At 39.0% G+C, this 20,759-nt stretch overlaps 1 protein-coding gene across 1 annotated transcript; it reads right to left on the bottom strand.

Annotated features, from left to right (window-relative positions):
* Window positions 1-1,343: 1,343 nt before the first annotated feature.
* nt5c1aa (5'-nucleotidase, cytosolic IAa) lies at window positions 1,344-19,632 on the bottom strand. The gene is made up of 7 exons (XM_026300942.1): window positions 18,965-19,632; window positions 15,425-15,469; window positions 12,568-12,735; window positions 12,333-12,462; window positions 7,545-7,667; window positions 3,834-4,018; window positions 1,344-3,225 (listed from the first exon to the last, which is right to left on the bottom strand). Exons 1-7 carry the CDS (start codon window positions 19,118-19,120, stop codon window positions 2,869-2,871), a joined length of 1,164 nt encoding a protein of 387 aa, XP_026156727.1. The 5' UTR covers window positions 19,121-19,632; the 3' UTR covers window positions 1,344-2,868.
* Window positions 19,633-20,759: the final 1,127 nt, after the last annotated feature.

Here is a 20,759-nt window from a genome sequence, read left to right as displayed (position 1 = left end):
GAGAATGACCAGCATCTCTGCCAAGACAGTGAGTCACCCATCTTCTCCCCCCGTAAGTGTCACTCTGCTTTGTAGCCAAATAAAAGAAAAACACCATATCTGTGTCTTTGGGGTAAGAACTGCTTTACTCTCCATCTGTCTCTCTCTCTCTCTCTCTTCTCACAGTATTTCTCACACTCTCCTTTATTGTGTTGCTATTCAGTCCCCTTGCGCCGCTTCTCCTCCATGAGGTCACATCTGGCAATAAGGCAGCTTATATTTGGGCTTATGGGATGTTCCATCAACATAATTGCAGTCTGTGGAACGTATCCCTAATTTATAAAATAAATCTTCTCTATGCTGTTTGTTGTTTTTGCATGTTCACACTTGTATGATCTGTGTTCAACTAATCTTGTGATTTGTGCATTCCTGATTTTGGAGAAAAAGCACTGTTTATAACACCTAAAATGAAAATATAGCATAGCAGTTTCCTCATATTCTTCATCCAGCATTCACCTGCTAACTGGCATATGTATATCATGCAGGATAGTGGGTTGTTGTGGCCATTTCTCTCCCTAGGTAAAGAACCACACTCCTTTCTCTTCGATTCGCACTGATGGTTATTGTCTCTTTATGTGTAAAGCTGACAGCCTGTGTGTCTGACTGAACTGTGCATAGGTTTTGCAGAATTTGCCAGCTCTCCTACCGGTCTACCCCTGCTCTCCATTGCTTGTTGCCATCAGTATCTGATCGCTGCTGTGTTGGAGCTTATAAAGTCCACACAGATGTCAATCCATCAGTGTTTACCAGCAGGGTCTGTCCCAGTGGTAGTGTTATAATTATGGGGCCTGGTAGACCAGCACTGGATGGTGTCGTTTTCTGGCTGTTGTCACTGAGACTCTGCTGGGGCGATCCAACTCAGCTGGGGATGATTGGGAATATTAATACATTTATCAGAGATATGTGAATAAGAGGAGGAATGTATGGGTAATATGATTCTGCTCCTTGAGAGAAGAGTAAAAAATCAGGGTAAACAGGAAGGGGAAGAAAAAATATGATGAAAGGAAAAACTAAAAAGACATGATCTAGTTTGTAAAGAAGAAAATATGAAAAGATGATATTTTTAATTATGAAAGTAACTCTCATGTGCACAGAGCTGTGATCATTTCCCCACATTTTTCATTCAAAACAAAAACCTGCTGAATGAAGACCAGTTGCAGCAGCAGGTCATTTATCATTCCAGTGCTGCCGCTCCATGGTGCAGTGAGGGAGTACACGTCTCAGTGTGTTCATCTCTCATGTTTTCACATAGAAGCCATTAAATCAGTCTCTCTTTTCATTGTGGAATAAAACAGGTACAATCATTTACATCTTTCTTTTTTTATTCATGTACATTTTTTTATTGCAAAGCCATTTTTATAAGTGAAAAAGTCATCATATACTTCTTGAAATTTTCAAACATTGCTTCATCCCTGTTAATCTATGCCTGAATGTCACCTTAAAGTCCAAACCGCTGATGAGCTAATTCTGCTGAAACTTTATCCCTAGATAACTCAGCCATCATCCTAGAGCACATGACTGCCAAAAGACTCATGTGGTTAATTATGTATTTTGGCTGTGAAATGAAACCCATGGCTTGCTTGTCACTTTCCTGAGCTCTGTGGTCCTCTGAAGGCCGCTGAGGGTAATGAAGCATCACTAAATATACACTAGGTGGAAGAGTTCTGGGGACTTGCTAGCGGTGACAGAAACCTGAAGTGGACTGACATTTTCAAAAGGGCACTGCTGCCATTATGTCAATAAATAAGACAAATTTGTGTTTTTTTTAGACAAACATACTGTACTGTAGCTGAAATAAGCCATTGATTGCCAGATGTAGTTACAGTATACAGTATCAATTACCACTGTGCATATGGGTATAGTCTCCACTCCAGGTTCACACTACCAACATGTTTTTATGTTTGATTCCATGTTAACTTATGGCTGTCTGTTTATGTTTTGGTAAGAAGAATAAAATAATTCACTTGCTTCAGTACAGTGGACAGCAGGTGAAATGTTATTATTAGTTTTAGACGTGCTCTGTTGTAAGCTACACTTATATTTGGTGCAGCTTGGACCTGTGATGAGGTTACATTCTAGGTTAATGCCTATACTGAATTTTGGGTAATGCGTTCCAACAGTTGTCGACGATCAAAGTAGTGAACCAACACTATCTTTACTGAAACTAAGGCACCAGCTGAAATGTATGGCTTTCTATATTTGTTTTGGAATAATACAATAATAAAACATTATAACCATTTTCACATTCATATGAAGTCAAACTGTAAAATGACTGACATAAACTTTAAATTATGACCTGTGCTCTAGTACATCAATATCATTTTTAACCTTAAATATATCTGCATTGTGCTTAGAGCTCATTTGCTGACAAAATACTGTGCAGTCTCTGGGCTTTACAAAAACAGGCGTCAGTGAAGCTATTCATCTGGTATCTATCAGCATTCACTGAGGAGGTGTCTTCTTTTTGAAAACAAGTGATAGTGAGAGAATTAGGTTACCTTGGCAATCAAGCACCTTAGAAATTGCTGTATAAAGCAAGATTTGACACGCCACTTCAGTTCTGAGGAGACTATGACGAGTTTGGTGTCAGACCTCTGCTTGCCTTGTTCCTAATTCCTGACATGATTAGCCTTAAGCTGAGACAGTTATGGTAATCTGATATAACACACAACAGAAATGCTATGGTATGGAAATGACACATTTCCACATATAATACAGTACAAGTTCATCTCCCCAAGCTCTTTTTGCTCTTGTGTAAGATGTTTCTCCATCCTCTGCTTCCTCTTTTCTTCTGTTTCTGCCTAGATGAAGAATCTTAGCTCTTGCTGTCTACTTTCCCACAGTGGTATTCGTTTTTGCCTTATAATTCTGTGCAATGCCGTAGGGCACATGGGCAGCAATGGTGCCCATCTCCGCCGCTCCCTCCACATGAAACATCTGATCATCAAAGTAGATGTGAGGCCTGATCTTCTCCAGCATGGGGCCCTTGGGTGCTCCTGCTAGGAACAATGCCTCATCAACCTCCAAGCCCCAGGCCCTGAGAGTCTTCAGTGCCCGGATACCAGAGCTGGCTGCGCTGCGAGCTGTGACCAAATAGGTTCTGATGGGACAGTTCAGGCGCTGGCCTTTAGCGTAAAACTTCTTTTGGAGCTTCCCCAGTGCCTCCAGGAAACCCTTCAGTGGGCCCTACCAGAGATAAACAGGCGACATTATGATAAAGCCTTGTCTTGTGTATTTTAAGCTTTTCATCATTAGTTCTAAAAGTCTTATCATGTCACATATTTATGTGAATGCAGGACAAGCAAACATCTATCAATTTATTATAATTTTATTTTAGCATAGCTCAGCATGAAGCCTGCAGAGCTCACAGCTAATTTTATAAATTGCTGGCTGTCTGACAGAACAATGCACCAACTGAATGTGTGAATCCCACTGCCTTCTGAAACCATTTATCATTTAATTTAATCTGAATAATCACTCACTTAAATGGATTGATACTACTACCATCTGCATAGTCATTTGCAGGTTATTAAAGCTGGACTGAAATGCTAGTGTAATGTTATAAAGGAGATTAAGCTTTAAAGCTCAAATTTTGCTGCCTGTCTGTGTTGTTGCCTCAATTTGGACTCTGTAATTAACAGTGAGAATAAAACCTCCCCCATACTCAGATAGACTAAAATGTACTATGATTATTTGGCCCATAATAATATAATATATAAACAGTTATAGTTCATCAGCTGCTGTTCAAAAGAAAACTGCCCAAACAGACTTTCAGTGAAAACGTCTGTACATACATGATCCAGGAGAGTGTCCTCATTCTCCTTCTCATGCTCAAAGAACTTGTCCAGCCCGTGGGCCTTGAAGATGCGCTCTGACTCATCAGAGAAGAGGACAGCATCACCATCAAACGCCACCCTCAGCTGGGAGTCTGAGACCTCTGTTACCTTTTCTGGCATGAACATAGTTGCTGCTGCAATGCCTGACCATAAACACAAACAGAAATAAGATAAGATAAAAATAATTCAAGTTAATTCAGTTCAACTTCATTACAGACTGTGGGTCCAACACAGCAGATAAATAAAAACTAAAAACAGGATAGGTCCTTACTTCTGCAGCGACAAACATTTTACTTGCACTGCTCCATCAGGAAGTAAAATTCTCATTGCAGCATTATGAGCTACTTGCAGTCTTTGTAAACTTCCTTGTTTATAATTAGATCGCAAGTGTGCGGTGTACAGAGATGTACAATACGCACTAAATAAGCCTTCTTTACCTCAACTATACACATCCCAAATTTGCATGAACAGATATTTGCTTGCACATACATGCATTGCCTGTAGACGTCATCACCACCCGTCATATGTTCTGTTATAAAACATCCAGGATATTTAAGCTTATTACAGACATAGAGATTATAACCAGGCGGTTTAAATATAGGACATTTCAGATCTTTATCCTCTTTGGTTCTACAGACAACACTCTTACTGGCATTATATTTGATATCACATTCCACACCATACTTTGTGGAAGATAAGAAAAGATTACAAAAAGTAAAGAAAAGAAAAGATAAGATGAGGTAAACTTTAATAATGCCCAAAGAACAATTCAAAAAATGTCAATAAAAAGGAAATGGTGCACTACTGACCAATCAGCTAATCCATAAAAATGATGATAGCAGATGATAGATGATAGATAGATGATAACAACAGCATCTGAGAAACTGTTTGGGTTGTTCATCAGGTGGCAGAAATCACCAACAAGGAAAAAGCTTTTTGCTGACTTTATACTCTACAATGACCAAGGACTTGCATACCAGCTAACCTGCCCCTGGAACAACATCATCTGTTTATGTTCTTCTGACTTCCTAATTTTTGCCACACTCATCCTCACCAGAAGCTTATTAAAATTGCCACGATCTATAAGCTAGACTTTTATGCAAGGATATGTAGACTATACTGATTGGTGGTTAAGATATTCTACTGTCTGTGTTCACAGCAGTTTGAACAAATAACACACTAGTTTGAATTTGGTTGAATGTGACATTTTAGGTGTCACCACCAGCAGACTTTTTTTTTTTTATTTAGTACTGGAAATAGAACAAATAAGGATGACTGTTATTGATGTTGCTAGAGCTGTAAAGCTATTTAAAAAAAACACTCAGAGCAAATACCTATAATAGCCTTCAGCTTACAGGAAGCATTCACAAATGTCTGTGCAGCTAATTCAGAGGTTTTGAGTAAAATGTCAAGGACACTTCTTTTGCATGAGTCTGTGTGTGCCTGCTCCCCAAAGACCCGCTGCATTAATGACTTTAAGCTTGTCACATGAAGAATGCTCCTGCAGTCACCTTGAGAGGCATGTGGTCCCACTATGATCAATCAGCACTCCAGTTCATTTTCCCTCCGCCCTCTAAACAGGGATTGTCTCACAGGCAGTAGGTTTTTTTGCTTTTTTGAAAAAACATAGTTGTTCTTTGTCAACTATGGAAATTCAGATCTAGTGTTTAAATTAGTTATAAACATGGTTGATCCTTGTGGCTCTGCAGAGTTTCACATGATATTGTCTGTTTTGTATAAGCACTTCCTTTTTGATAGTAATAATAATGTAGCATGAAATGTGCTGCCCTGAACAAATGTAAACCTTCCAAAGAAGTTATCACCTCAAGTTTCACAAATTTCACATTAATATATTCAGTTCATTTCTCCTGAGCAACCAAGCACATTATCAGTGTGTGTTTTTTTGGCAGTGAGCAGCCTGTATTTTCAAATATTGATACATATTCAGAGCCACAACCAGAGCAAATAGGATGTTATTATCTGCTAATGTTCCCGTTAGTCTGTGTCTTTATATGCTGTGACACACAAATCCATCAAGCAAAAAGGAAGGAAATAATCAACATGCTGATTTATGGTAATATCACTGCAGCATAGGAGAGGATGTCACTCATTGCTACTTATTACGCAAATAAATAAATAAATAAATTACTGCATATACTCCCAATAATGGCATGCAGTGGTCTTTGTGAGTGAGAATATTAATACTGATGCTTCTTTCCGTTAAATTAAAGTTTAAAGCATTTACCAGAAAGTTTTATTTCATCAACTGAAATCAAATAAATCAGACAAAACTGCCAGCCCATATCTTGAAATCATTCCACACATACAGCTGCACTTACACCTGTAACGACAACAGTGTAACAAGACAGGCATGTTGGTTTGCTGTGACTGTTTACTGATGGCTATGATGAGACTAGCTCTCAAGATGCGAGATATCGGATTCATAAACTGCCAATTAACCAATTCTTAGAGACCCCATCAAAACTTCCCAGATTTCAAACAGCAGACACATCTCAACATCAAGTGTTCAGAGGAGACTGCTTGAATCAGGCCTTCATTATCCAGATGGTTAAAAAAAACACTATGAAGCAGTGTTAATGATGGCCATGATGAAAAATGTACATTTGAATGACTAGGGCTAGGCTCTGATGAGCTAAAACAAACATGCATGTTCAGTCCACACTTAATTAGTGTGTCCATGTCATTGGATAAGGGAGTTGGGATCTCAGGAAGTTGAGTAACTTCTACATCTTTGGGACTCAGTAGGAAGAAAATTGTATTTGGACTAAAAGTAATGATCACTAGTTGACTAAAACATGTAGCATGTTACCTGCACTTACCAAAAAAATGCTACAAGGCTAAAAAGGAGATCACGTGAGGACCTAATATCAACAAGGGAAAAAATAAGAGGAAACCCACCATATGTTTACAGCCGTGCTGAGTCGGCTTTTTAATTCAAAAGAAATATTAAATACATTAAACATCAAGCTGGTGGTCCTGTATTGTCCCACTTCTCTCATTTGACTAAAACAAGTTATTTTTCCCTCAGCTGTATAGGACCAGGGACAAGGGATCAGTAATAAGGGTGTACAATGTATGTGGCCTTTACAGACATGATGACTTTTCATTGACTAAAATTAGATTTCAACTCAAATGGATGAAAATGACTAAAACATGACTAACAAATGTTTTCATCTGAGGACTAATACTAACCACAAAATACAACTGAGACTGAGAGTAACTCTAAAATAGCTGCTCAAACTACCACTGCTATCCAGGGAGAACAGGCAACACTACTGTTAGGTTAAATACTTATGTCTGAAGTGTAGCTCCCAATGTGATCACTTCAAAGAAAGAAAGTAAAACATTTCTTAGTGTCATTTCTTTAAGCTTGATAAAAATACAGGCCCTGAATAATACCAAAATCAGGTATATGTACCACAAGTACAAGAACATTTCCATGTTCTATATAAACATCGTACCCTGGATATTGTTAAAATCACACTAATATTAAAAACTGGAATAATGACTACCTCTAGTGGATGTTGACATCCTAATTATTTACTGACTATGTCATAACGTTGATGATCATTCACCATGTATAATAAGAAATGAGTATAAGGTCATACTTTATCTTCTTCATCTGTGTTAGTGTATGTGTGTGCTAACCTTCAGTCAGAGCCTCCCTGACCTTGCTGGCATCAGCTGACAGGTACAGGTTGGTTTGCCAGGCCTTCAGGTAGCCAATAGGACTGCTTCCCCCGGTCATACAGAACCTCTCAATGAACAAGTCTGGTGACGAAATGAAAAAAAGAGCAACAAGGTTTTTGGTTTCAGTACATCTCTCAGTGTTAAATATCATCAAACAGTACATTAGCAACGTTACAGATCTATGACATCATTGTTACATGAGTGCATTTGCATGTTTACAGACTATGAGATGTGGCCAACATCAGGTGAATTAAGGAATAATAGAAATAACACACATGAATCCTTATTTCCACAGGCAGATGTGGTGTTCAATCTATCATGGAGTTCATGATAAGTAAGTTCAGGAACCATGGAGAGGTGAAGTGGAGGGGTGAAGGGGGTAGGATCAGGGTGACAGGATAAATTTACAAGTACTTAGAAGTGGAGAGGGTCCAAAGAAGGAGTTAACTAGACGGGAGAAGAGGGGACTACAGGAGGGGTGGTGCTGTACACATCAGAGGGAGAAGGTATTAAGACTGGTGGGAATGATTTGCATTTTGGCTAAGGGAGCCGCTTAATTCTCTGCCATGGCCTGATCCAAAGAACAGTGCATAGGCTCTATGTCGAGAATGAGGGGAGACTGTTATTGGATAATTAGAGCCATAATTATAGACCTGTAGATCATATCTGTCTGTCCAGGTAAAATGAGCTGATATTTATTAGCGAACAGGGGGTGGGGAAATGTTAGAAAGGTTACAAGAGTAAAGTAATACACTAGATTAATGCTGTGGTGGAGATTCAGAATGGAGATGGAAGTTATAATAGAATGAGAATAGCTGAATGATACCCAGTGTAGATGGATAGTGAATGGCGATAGTGAAACTTAGTGTGGGTGCAAGATTGATGTGTTGATTACTTAAAGAGAGATGACTGTGTTATGGTATTTATTTAAAACTGCACTGCAGTCACATTTGTCTTAGACCTCGTCCACTTTAAAAAGATGAGGTCAGTATTGTGCTGACAAAAAGATGAAGGACTTGTGCAAGACACGGTTAAAAACGGAATGGTCATAATCAAAGCAGCAGAGGTTGAGATATCCAGATCCTTAGTCCCAAGCATGGCTCATGCATCTAAAGAGCTGGGGCCTATGTTTCCCATAATGCAACTGATATTTTTATGCCTGGTAAACTGCCATTATTTTTCAAACCCCACAAGCCCATTTTGCAATGCAAGCTTTCCATCCTACATTTGTCTTGCTCATGCATATCACCAGAGTTACTGTTTCAGACCTGACAAAGTTACCTCACAGTCACACAAACATTAAAAAACTGTTTTCATAGATTCAGAAATACTGATCCAGACTAGTATATCTTTGGCCTGCAGGTTAAAGCAGTGGGGCCAAATGATGTTGGAAGTGTCTTTCACTGTTATTTTTATTATTATAAATTTTACATATTCTTTTCATCTTTCTTACATACGAACACTGCTTTTTAAGCCCAACAACATTATATTGTAATTTGCATAAATTAGAGATTTATTTGATGTACGAAATTACTGTTGGCATAAAGAATCTCTGTTTCCTGACAAGATGTTGGTTTGAAGCATAGCTTTGTAGTTTTCCAGCTGAAAGGGGAGGAAGACACAGGGATATCACTGTTTTCCTTTTGCTTTGGTGTGTGTGGGCTCAGGTCTTCATGAAAATGCTAATGTGAACAACAATAAAGGTTGTGTTTGTACAAATAAACACCGACCACCCAAAAGGAAATTCTAGAGTCAAGCATGAAATGTGGTGGGAAATTTTCTCTGTAAAACATTGTATTGCAAATTAAATCCACACCAGTCTTTGGTTTGACACGTGCTTGTTTCCCAGATGGATAATGCACACTGGTGATTTAACCTAGCTTTCAGATTTAAAACCTCCCAAGTTTGCCCTGCCCCTAAATGTGCCAGAGTGTGGGAATCACTTGAGGGAAAATGTCCTCAACACTGTTGTGATCTTTTTCCCTTCACAAATTGTTTTCATACTGTCCGTCATTGTATGATTTATTTGTTCAGAAGATCAAAAACATGGTAATAGTAAAACAGGAAATCAGCAGGACTGCGAAGGCGCTGCTATCACTTCAAAGAATGAGCTTCTTCATTGTACAAGCTAATATTTTGCTCTCGTACCAGCTGTGCCTATATGTGATACCATGCATTGGTAGTGTAGTGATTCCAGATCTGATTACCTTCGAGAATGATAATGTCATCACATGAACTTTCAATTTACTGCACAGGGAGCACATTATTGAACCTGCTGGTTGTCTTGGCCATTGGGTCAAATGACACATGCATGTACATACCAAGCAAATGCATGAAATTGATGCACGTATGCTTGACATTAGCTGCCACACCACAAAGCAGCTGTACAGTTGTCCCTGAATGCAAGCAGAGAAATGCTACAGTGTTAAAAATAACAAGTGCAAACAGATGATGAGAGATTAATCAGCATTTAAATGATTGTCTGAGCTTCTCTTATTCAGTTCCAAATGTAAGAAGTTGAAAGATCAAGTAAATGTTTGTCCTAATCATTTCTTATGCTTGTGTTACCCGCCGGACGAACCTACTGCTATTGCAACTCTGAAGGATTTCATATTCAATGAGCGTTTATCTGTGTCATCAGAGAAGCAATGTTTTCCTTTAGTTCTGTAGGGAAGGTCAGAGGACAGGGAACTGTTTGAATGCATTGGGCCTGTCATGCAGAGGGCCACCAGAGACATCTAACATGAAAGCATCTGGAGGGCCGTGTGTTGCTTTGTTGGCTTCACTCAGACCTGTTTTTGTTTCGGGACTGTTGGATTATTCTTACATCCCAGAGGACGTAATCCTGAGCTCACCCCAGCCTGAAGCTCTAACAATCTAAAAACATTGGAGGAGATGAACAGGAAGTGGTCTGTGAGGAAGATGTCATCAAAGGGTCTGAGATTTCCCTGGGAAGGAACCTATCAGTCAGCTGTTCATACAATCTGTGGTTTGCCTCTCAGCTGAGCTTGCGTAAGCACTGAGATACTGACTTGGATTATTTCAGTGAAACAGTGCAATAAAAGCTGCAAATCACAAAACTAAACTAACACTAAAGAACTCATTAGCACAAGTTGGGTCTGAAGTGTATACCTCATTGCAATATAACAACCAAAGACTAAAATCATATCCAGAAATGGATGGTTGCTATCTAGACCCAGCCTGTTTATAGACCATGGATTAACAACATGCAACACAATTCTTGAATATAAAGTATCTGATTTATATCAAAAGTTTCCTCTTTGACATAACTTGAAAACCTTTCAAGCTTTCCTTGTTCACTGTTCCTACACCAAGACCAAGTAAATCTCATATAGCATTTTCTTCTTCTTGTCACAGTTACTTTTAATTCTGACATTTGTTCATCTTTGTACTGCACACACTTGTCATAAGTCACTTGTTTCAGACTGATGAATGCTATGTGTTCATGGGGAGCTGTTCATACAGTACATGATACATGAAACCAAATCATTAGCATAATAAATTACCTAAATTTACAGTTGGATTGCTTATGGATTTTGTTCTTACCCAAGGCAGAAATCTAACAAGTATAGCAAACTGATGAATGCCACTAATTCTCTTAATCTCTCATGTGTGCCTAGACTGGACTGGATTGATTTAATATATACCATATTTTCCAGACTATAAGTCATGCTTTTGTCTCACAGGCTGTAGGTTTTTTTGCTTTTTTGAAAAAACATAGTTGTTCTTTGTCAACATTCTCTAGTTTGTCCTGAAACTTATAGCAAAGCAACTTATGTCTGTTTATTTACTGTCATTCTGTCAAATAGTCACTAGTGTTAGATGACACTCTTGGCACTCGACTCAATTGAAGATAATAGTGTATTGCTAAACTATTCATGCTAAACTCTAACTCCTAGTTTGGAGTGAGTGTTGACATTCAGACAACCTGAGAGAAGAGGAGGACACGTCGCTTCACCTTCTCCCTGATATTGGCACAGTTGTTTATTGTTACTTGACACGGATGAATGAATTTCATTAAGCACTTCTGCTTGTTGTTAGGGCTAGCCTTTGTTCTTCATAAGTTAATTTAGACTATAATTAGTATACTTAGAAATGTGACTGATACACTGAAGCTACTTTTTTTTTCTGTTCAGTAAGACTGTTCCGGCTAAAAGCAGCTAATATTTTGGTGGAACTTATAGTCTATATAATACGTTTCTTTTTTTTTTTGGTTCTTTTCTACGTTAGTATTCATTATTTCTCCTCAAATGTAAAGTTTTATTATTAGTAGTAGTAGTGGTATTAGTATTATTACCACCTCATTTACCTTCTATATTTATATCCTGTATGTGAGTTTTGGGTTCATGGAGAATGAGAGGTAGGAAGCTATTTAAAACCACCATTGCTGTGCTGTTCTCTCTTAGCTGTGTTGGGTGTCATGGTGTTGCAGAGGTTAGCACTGTTGCAGCACAGGGAGAGGGGCTGTGGGTTCCAACCTACTGGTCAACCCAGACGTTTCTGTCTTTGCGTGTTCTCCCTGTGTCTGTGTGGGTTTCGCTCTTCAGGTACTGTGGTTTTCTCTCACACTCCATACACATGCAGGTTGGGTTGACTGACAACTTTAAAATGCTTATAGATAAGAGTGTGAATGTGAATTGACTGGTGGTCTGTGCAAGGGTCATCGCCTCTCACCTATTGTCAGCTGGGATATAGGCTAAGTATAAATGATAGATGGAAACTTACTGTGATGGTTGATTGTGTTGATAAGCCGGATTCCCACGTGTGCATGATTGTACGTCACCAGAACAATGTCAAACAGTTCTTCGCTCTGAGGGTACAGCTCCCTCAGACGAGCGTTGACTGCCTCTAGAGCCTGTCAGGATATACAGTGTTCAGCTAAGGTTAAAAAAAACATTGGATTTAATGATCAAAGTCAGTAGTGTGTTTGTTTGTAACTGTATGTTTGTGTGATTTTGACCTTGACAAAGGGGAAAGCGGGTCCAGGGGCAAAGGGTTCGTTCTCATGTTCGATTTGGTATCTCAGATACTCCTCCACTCCTTTCTGCTCAAACACCTTCTGCTCACGCTCAGTCCGAAACAAAACCCGTGAAGAAACAGCAATAGTCACAGCGTTCTCTGGCTTGGGCTGCAGAACAAGACAGAGACAGGACAGAATGATTATCCATGTAATGCAATTACAGTATCTTGGATCAGCAACATACAGTACTGTATCAATAGGGATTTATCATTAGTAAAACAGTGTCATCTGTAATCATGGGATAAAGAAGGTGCGTATGTGAAGCCATGTGACCTCCAATTCCCAGTGCTTCATTCACAGTGTTAGAAAGAAAGCAAGTCACTGCAGCTACAACTGCAGCTGCATGAAAACAATTTACTTATGTAGAGTATGTAGACACTTTTACCTCAGGGGGTATACAAAAATGATCGGTGTGGTGAGGACTGCTGTGTTTGCCGTTTTTAAAAAGTAAGAGCCAACTATACATCAGTAATATATTTTTTGGATTGTTTCATTTATCTTTAAAAAATATAATAGCATTGAAATAATAAAACAAACAGTCTCAAGAGTCCAGTAATTTTCCACCAGCCTTATGCTGTCCAAAACTGCTATTGCTACTTTGGTCATGGTTCAGGTCATAGCAACACCTTTCTACAGGTCTGTTTTTATTGCCCACAAATTCCATCTGAACAAAATGTAAAAACTGACAAACTTTTTTATCCCCGTTGTTCACCTGAAGTCCTTGATTTAGTTGGTACAGTACATTTAGCAGTTGGCACCCTCACACCGTCTGCTTGAAATTTTGTTGCAGAACAGAAAGATCAGTGTTTGTTGATACTGAATTTAACAAATGAAGGTTCACATAAGCCACATTCTGTAGTTGTGCTGTTATGTAAATTGCATGAAACTGAATCGTGCATTGTAATAATTTGTCTACTTACATTTATGTCAAACGCTCACTGTGCCATGACTCACCATTAGGACATGCGTGATGATTTTGTAGGTCTGTGTGTTTATATCATTTATGTCCAACACTTTTCTTTAGAGTTAAAGAAACAGTACTGGGCGGCTTCATGTTGCAGTCATGTTGCCTAATGTGTGTGTTTACGCTTGGGGGCTGCTGCTTGTAGGGGGAGGGCGACATTCTTACCAGGGCAGCAGGCATTAGCAGCCGGGCTTAGCCAAAGAGGTAGAGGGTGCTAAGCAGTGAGGTACAAAAAGTACCTCACAATAAGCTCTAAGCCTGTAATAACCTAATGATAAAATAAACCTAGCAATACTCAGTGATCTAATAACAGCAATAACAATCATTTTGTTGCTGTTGTTAGTAGGGTGTTATAAGTGCAAAGATGGAAATGTGCCCTACTATACTGGATGAAAAATGTGTGTAAAAGTGTCACAGGTGCAGTGAGCCTTTGTCCCTCTGTTTACCTCCGTTCTATCACAGTTCTCCTGCCTGCTGACATGTCACCTATTTACTGTGCACTGGTAACACTCAGACACACACACTCACCTTGTGTCATCCTGCCCACTTCTAAGATCAGTGAATATAATTGGAATGTGTCTTGTCCTCTGTTTCCACAAAAATGTAATACAGTTTACAATTATACATAAAATATGAGTGTTGTTCTTATGCAATAAAAAGCACACCTATGTTTTCTCATGTTTTTGTGCAAAATGTTCACGTTAGATTCCATCAATCTGAACACAAATTGTGAACAGGAGTGGTCACATTTCACTTTCCTACAGGCTTGGCCTCTATATGGCAGTATACAAACCCAGGCACAGGTAAGGTTAGTTAGACCATTACTACACTATGAGAACCAGAGAGAGTATCTCCCCAGAGTGCATGTGAAGGTTCCATTTTGACAGGACAAAAGCAAATTAGCACAGTGGACCTTCAACGGTGCACAAGTCGGGTGAAGGTAAAAATAATGCTAATGTGTGCTCATGCTATGTTGTTCAAACTGAAATGAAAACTGATTTTTGCTAAGGAATTAATAATCATATTTTGAAAACCATTGATTATAAAAGTGCCAGATATAGATGCCAATCACAATGAATCAATGAATGAACAATTTAAAATACCTCTTTGTGGTTTATTATTTATTTATATACATTTAAAGTGGGAACTGCATAGAGGGCACTCCAAAATGTGTAATGTTCTAAATGTCTTAAATTGCTAACAGCATAGCCTGTGGGCTATTTAAGAGGGGAAAAGCTGTATATCATAGGCTACTATAGGTTATACAGGGCCATGATGTGTTCCAGTCAGTAGAACATGAAGGAACTTACAGCATGTTTCCAATGCTGGCCCTGAAAAAATTCATAAGCTTGAAGCTCAGATTGTTTCGACAAATGTGTCCAAGCTGTCATTGTAGTTTGCATTGACTTGAATCAAAATAATTCAGTTATTAGTTATTATCATAGACTTATAAACACCATGAGGGAAATTAGATTTGTTTTTCAGTCTATAGCACAGGATGTAATCTACCAGCTAATAGTTTAATAAAAATGGTCACTGAAGCATGAGTTCACATTTCGAGGAGCCTCAACTTTGTTAACTAGTCTAGTCTAGTGATTAGAACACAGCATGTGGGTTTATCAGTAGTGACTGTCTAGTATGATATTAACAGCAAGACAGCACTTGTGATGCGATGCATTGGTCAGGTTGCTGGTTAGTAGAGTGGATGTGTCCATGATCATGCAGGCACAGGAGCAGCCATCACAGAGGAGGTTAAATGAAGGTGCAAAAGGGCAGTGGTGATGGTCTTTCAACAGGCATGGACACAACCTGAGGATGGTGGGACATACTTACGAAGAACACGCCTCCCTCCACCTTCCGGGCTCGTCTCCCTGTCACCTTAGCAGAATAACAGTTTGTTTTTATTCATCAGAAAGAATTTTTACACATTTTTAAAATCTTAAAGACTATAAGCGACCTGATGAGATTGATATTTTTTTGTCAATGTCCCATGAATTCTGTAAATTCAAAAGTACGTGGATCTTTTATAGAAACACCGAATAGACACAGCAATGCAGAGACCTTTGGTGCAGCTTATCCATTACATTCAGTTTATTCTATGAATAACGGGCCACTCTGTCTGGGACTGATCCCAGAGCAAGTGCCTGGTTCTTTGCTGTGATTTGATACTGGTAGTGTTAACTGCTTGCCCCCTCTCAGTGGGCCTCCCACCCACTGGGAACACATTAATTTTAAGGTTCCCCTGCACAGGAGAACACACATAATGTAATCACATGTGTTCATTTCAAGTTGTACATAGCAGCTACAGCATCCTTACAGTGTGAACCTGTCCCTGTCCTGTTTTCCCTACACTATTAATCCTGTCAGAGCTTTGCCAAATCAGCATGACCGGTAACTGTGCATAACACAGATCCATGTCACCTGATATTTACATATCTGAGGCTGTGACACATCCCTTCCATCTGTTCCAGAATGAAAAGACAAGAGGTGGAAGGGATATCCAGACAACATACTGAGAAGGAACAGAGGGGGAAGCGGTGGGCAAAATAAAGAGATGAGGGCGTGAGCAGTAACTGACAGGGTTGGGGTAAGCAGAGGGGTTGATATTTATAGATAAGTAAAAGGCCAATGATGATGCAGTCAGACCTTGGCAGACACAGTGACACAGGCTTGTGAGTGAACACACCGCCTGCGACAGCAATGTTATATATTTTGTCTGAAATCAGGCCAATATTGTCTTTATTAAAAGGACAGAGACCTCTGATATCATGTTTTCAATATCGGTCAGTGTTTGATCAATTAAACTAATCTGAATGGAGCCACTTTGATATGATTCTGTGTGTTAATTACATGTTATTAAGATCTTGAAATGTTTTCCTTAAATTTCTGGAGTCTTTCACAATTATGATGAATGTTGGTTTAATTAAATCAAACCTTATTTTACTAAGAATGAAATACCTGTAATTTTTTTTTTTTTACAGAAACACTGACATGCAATGCTGAATTGCTGTAAAGTCAATGTACTTTGACAGATGGCAATAAATGAAGCAAACCTGACGCTGAGGTTTTCTTCAGATAATGATACCAGTGTTTTTCCACCTGAAATGAGGACGTTAGCTGGTTGATTTTATCAGCTGTAGCTACAGTATCTGGCTTATAACACTCACAGTGATCCATGTAGAAGATGTGGACGTAAACAAAACAGCATTCTGTGTCACAGTGTAGAGAAAATTATTGCTATGAAGAATCATGAAGAAAAAGGGAATAATTAACTTTATTTTATTTTAATCCTAATGGTCTCGTTCACATTGTCTTACATACTTGGACAATCAAGAAGGGTGTTGCCTTTGTTCATATTTGCAAGCTGTATGTTTCAGTCTTGACATTATAAAGGAAATGATTTTAGGAGGAGGATCTACCATTGTTGGCAAACAGCACTGAGTTAGACTACTACTGGATGGACTACGCTGACTACATATAAACACAGCTCACACTTCCTGGGACTTCGTTCATATTAAACTGCCAGACTTTGGCAGTGCCCATTGTAACATCAGAAGAAGTAGTACAAAAACAATCCATTTTCTCAGTGGACCAAATTTTGTGAATTTAATAAACCATACCAGCTCAAAAATAATTATTTATGGTGTGATAAGGAGAAAATAAAATAAAATAAATCCTTTTTTATGTTAAAGAGTTGTTCATAATGGCACAAAATGAAGCTTTTAACATCAGAATTAAGCAAAACCTAAGAATCAAGACTTACAGTCCAGTATAAACTAAAGGGAACTGTACTTGGATCAACCCTTGGACCAACCTGCCACAGCTGCCAGTGTGGCTCAGGTCCACACAAATAAACTAATCATGACAGACTCATCCAGATAACTCTATACAATACAACTGTGCAAAATGCTTTTGTCATACCAGCAAAAAGAAGCCATTTCTTTCAGTTAACAATTTTTATGCTAAAGAAGAAAAGGTTACAATTATTCCTGAAATACCTTCAATTTTATTCCACGATGAGAGAAAGCTCCCAGGCAAGCTCCTCTCACTTGATTTTTGAAATGGGCACTCTGTGTACTCTAGACTCAATCAAATGTTCAAGGATTAGTGTAGAAATAATGTGAGGACTTTTGGCTAAATAAAACATAATTATGATTGTTTTAGTAGAACAGAAATATTAAGCCCAGTTCTGTATGTCAACCTGTACCAAATTGTATTTAATCCATGTGTTGTGTAACATGCCACAAGGAAACTCCCTCACTATGCAGTATGCAAAAGTTGAGCAGTATCAGTAATCATGGCAATGGATGTTTCCAGTCTGAAAATACACCACCGTGGCTGCTCTAATCCTCAAGCAGGACAGATTACTCAGCTTTTAGCTACTTTTAGCTCTCAGCTCTCACCTTCACTTAGCTTTCATTGCTGGTGCTAATCTTTTTAGCTTTTTAAACATATTATATTTGCTATTAACATTTAATGCTTTTAGCTTTAAAATGCAATAATTCTCTGTCTGACTCACTCGGACAGGTTTGTCCCCTGATTCCCTGGAAAATGCTGCCATGCCCTGTACAGTATGTTGATGTCCCGTAATGCTATAAACAGCACTACACTTTGCCACTGAGAGCGTGTAGGTCTGTTTTAATTATCATCTCAGATTCATGTTAACCTTTTGCATTTTAGGGTTTTATTTCTCAGCAGTTTCTCAGAAGCAGAGCTGCTCTGTAGGTAGAGCTGTGGAAAGAGCCTTTTTGTTTCCTCTCATTTAAGAATATCCACAATGTCCACCTGTGATGCTAATCAACCAGTTCCATAATGTACTGCACCACTGTAGCATTCAGTCATTTACATTTATCAGTTATGTTTCACAGTATTTCACAGCATAATACAGCTGTATTATACTGGATAGATTATGTTGTCCTGTTAATCACTCATGAGTTTTAAAATACAATCTTACACCATGCTATATCCTGCATCCTATTGTCATGAACAGTGAAATGGCTGGAATTGGCCAATACTGTAAATATGCCAAAATTGTTAGCTTAGCCTCTGAAAAGATGAATGAAGGATGAAGCTAATCTACTGTGGCGCCTCTGCTCTGCTTTTATCTGCTATTAAAATTACATTCTAATGTAAAAGAATGGTGTCGTAGGAATTAGGCACCTGTCAACTCTGTTTCGTGTAAGGCTGCACGTGGGCGACATAAACATCTGGCTCACAATAATGAGCTGGGGAAGGTGGCAACGTGGAAAATGTGGAGAGAGGAGGACAGAAGAATGTTTGGAAGAAATATGTTGCCCAGTAAATATATTAAAAATCGTCCTTTGTGCGCTGATGATCTGAGCATGTCTTACTAACAATGTCAGTGATACTTACTGGTTTTGACTTTGTGCTGAGGCCCAGGTGCTCTTGATCAAACTCCTCTTTCTCTTTCCATGATCCTCTGCTGTCCCCATTGGACGCTGAAGCAACTTTGAGCTCCTTGACCTGTCCGCTCATCACCTGTACAGGGTCCAGACTCATCTTCACCATAGAGAACCTTTCTTTCAGTGCTCCCAAAGGTGCTCCACAAACTGTCCTGACTTCTCTGCCTTTGTTCAAGACACAGTGCTCTTCTTAGGCCAAAAAAGTGGAATCAAAAGAAAAAAATATCTCCCTGCAGTCCATAGCATTTATCGAGTCACTCTTACATTGATAATAGGCTTTCAACAGTAGTTTTCAGGGCTTGCACTAGCCCTGTGAAAGCAGTTGAAGTGTGAAGAGGAAAGTTTTCACTCTTCTGTTTCCTGTTCACTTGTCTGTAGCCTTATTTTTCTTCAAGAGGATTATTGCTCATTACATCCCGACCCATAGCACTTCACCTCACAACCATTATCCTACACACGCACCCCTCTGTTATGCATGCATAAGACACATACACATACACTGTCACACATACAGTCTATCCTTGATACGTGTGCTGCAGTCTGTACAGCAATCCATCTGCTGCTATCTCTCTGTCTCTTTCCCCACTCAGTGCCCCCTCTCCCTCCCTCTGCCACTCTCTGTCCCATTCAGTCGCTCTCTCAGCTCCTCCGCTTCGTTCATTCCCCTCTGTCCTCCCTCTGACCAATCACAGCTTTGCTTCCTAATTCAGCATGGTCCCTCCCCCCTGTCCTTCCTCCTGTGCCCTGTTGACAGTGCAATTTGCCCAAGAGGCTCATGGGATGGTCAGACACACACTAAGTACTCAGCAAAACATAGCCATGATAATTAGCTGTTTAATCTACGGACAAATTAAAACAGTTTTTTGTGAGATGACATGATATGATTTTTGAGTGTCTGTGAATTCTGCTGTAATTGATACAAATATTGTTTACAAATGTAGGTATATAGTCATATAACTTGCCAAAGAAATAAAGATAATTAGAAAAATTGAGTTTTCTCAGCTCACGTAGAATTTTGATAGTTGCGATGAGGACCTATACCTGTATTCCTATACTTGTATACCAAGTTTTTGTCATGCTTGAAGTAGGGTCATATGCAGAAAATAGGAGTAGAGAGATATAAATAAGCTTCAGTCAAAAAAAGAAAAATACTGGGTTCAGTGAGAATAAGAGTGAGTTAAGTGTGTGTGTGTGTGTGTATGTGTGTGTGTGTGTGTGTGCGTGCGTGTGTGTGTGTGTGTGTGTACTTGTATTTCTATCTTTGTGAGTACCATTTTTAGCATATTTCTATCAAAGTGAGGATATTTTGACAAAACATCTAACGTTTTTCAGACTCCTGTTTGAGGGTTAAGACTTGGTTTTAGGGTTAGGGTGAGGCATTCAGTTGTGATAGTTAGGGTTAGGGTCTAGGGAAAGCATTATGTCTGAGTGTCCTCACAAAGATAGCTATGCAAGTATGTGTGTGTGCAGGGGACGGAGGGGGGTTAATGGTAACGAGAGAACTGAGTTAAATTAGCCCAAAGGTAGATAGCACATAATGGATGTAACCTTGATTTAAAACCACAGTTGTACACTGAGTTAAGGCCAATAGTGTTCTTACCCATGCATGTTAAAATGTTGAATACAGCATCAGCTAAATGTCACTAGTCATAGTCATAATGGATATAAGGATTCATTCGTTCTTGTTTAGTAAACACACATATGTAACATATGTAAAATCACTAGGTGGAATGCCCCTTTAATGT

Source organism: Mastacembelus armatus, chromosome 11, assembly GCF_900324485.2.
Source record: "Mastacembelus armatus chromosome 11, fMasArm1.2, whole genome shotgun sequence".
In the NCBI taxonomy this organism is placed as follows: domain Eukaryota; kingdom Metazoa; phylum Chordata; class Actinopteri; order Synbranchiformes; family Mastacembelidae; genus Mastacembelus; species Mastacembelus armatus.
Note: the sequence above shows the minus strand (reverse complement) of the source record. Positions and strands in the feature narration are given on the sequence as shown.

What these genes read in the sequence shown, in the direction of transcription:
- nt5c1aa (XM_026300942.1), bottom strand. Translation starts at nt 19,120, where the DNA reads ATGGTGAAGATGAGTCTGGACCCTGTACAGGTGATGAGCGGACAGGTC. An exon ending in CCGCTTTCCCCTTTGTCAAG is followed by an intron (nt 12,463 to 12,567) that starts GTCAAAATCACA and finishes ATATCCTGACAG; the next exon opens with GCTCTAGAGGCAGTCAACGC. An exon ending in AGGACACTCTCCTGGATCAT is followed by an intron (nt 3,226 to 3,833) that starts GTATGTACAGAC and finishes TATCTCTGGTAG; the next exon opens with GGCCCACTGAAGGGTTTCCT.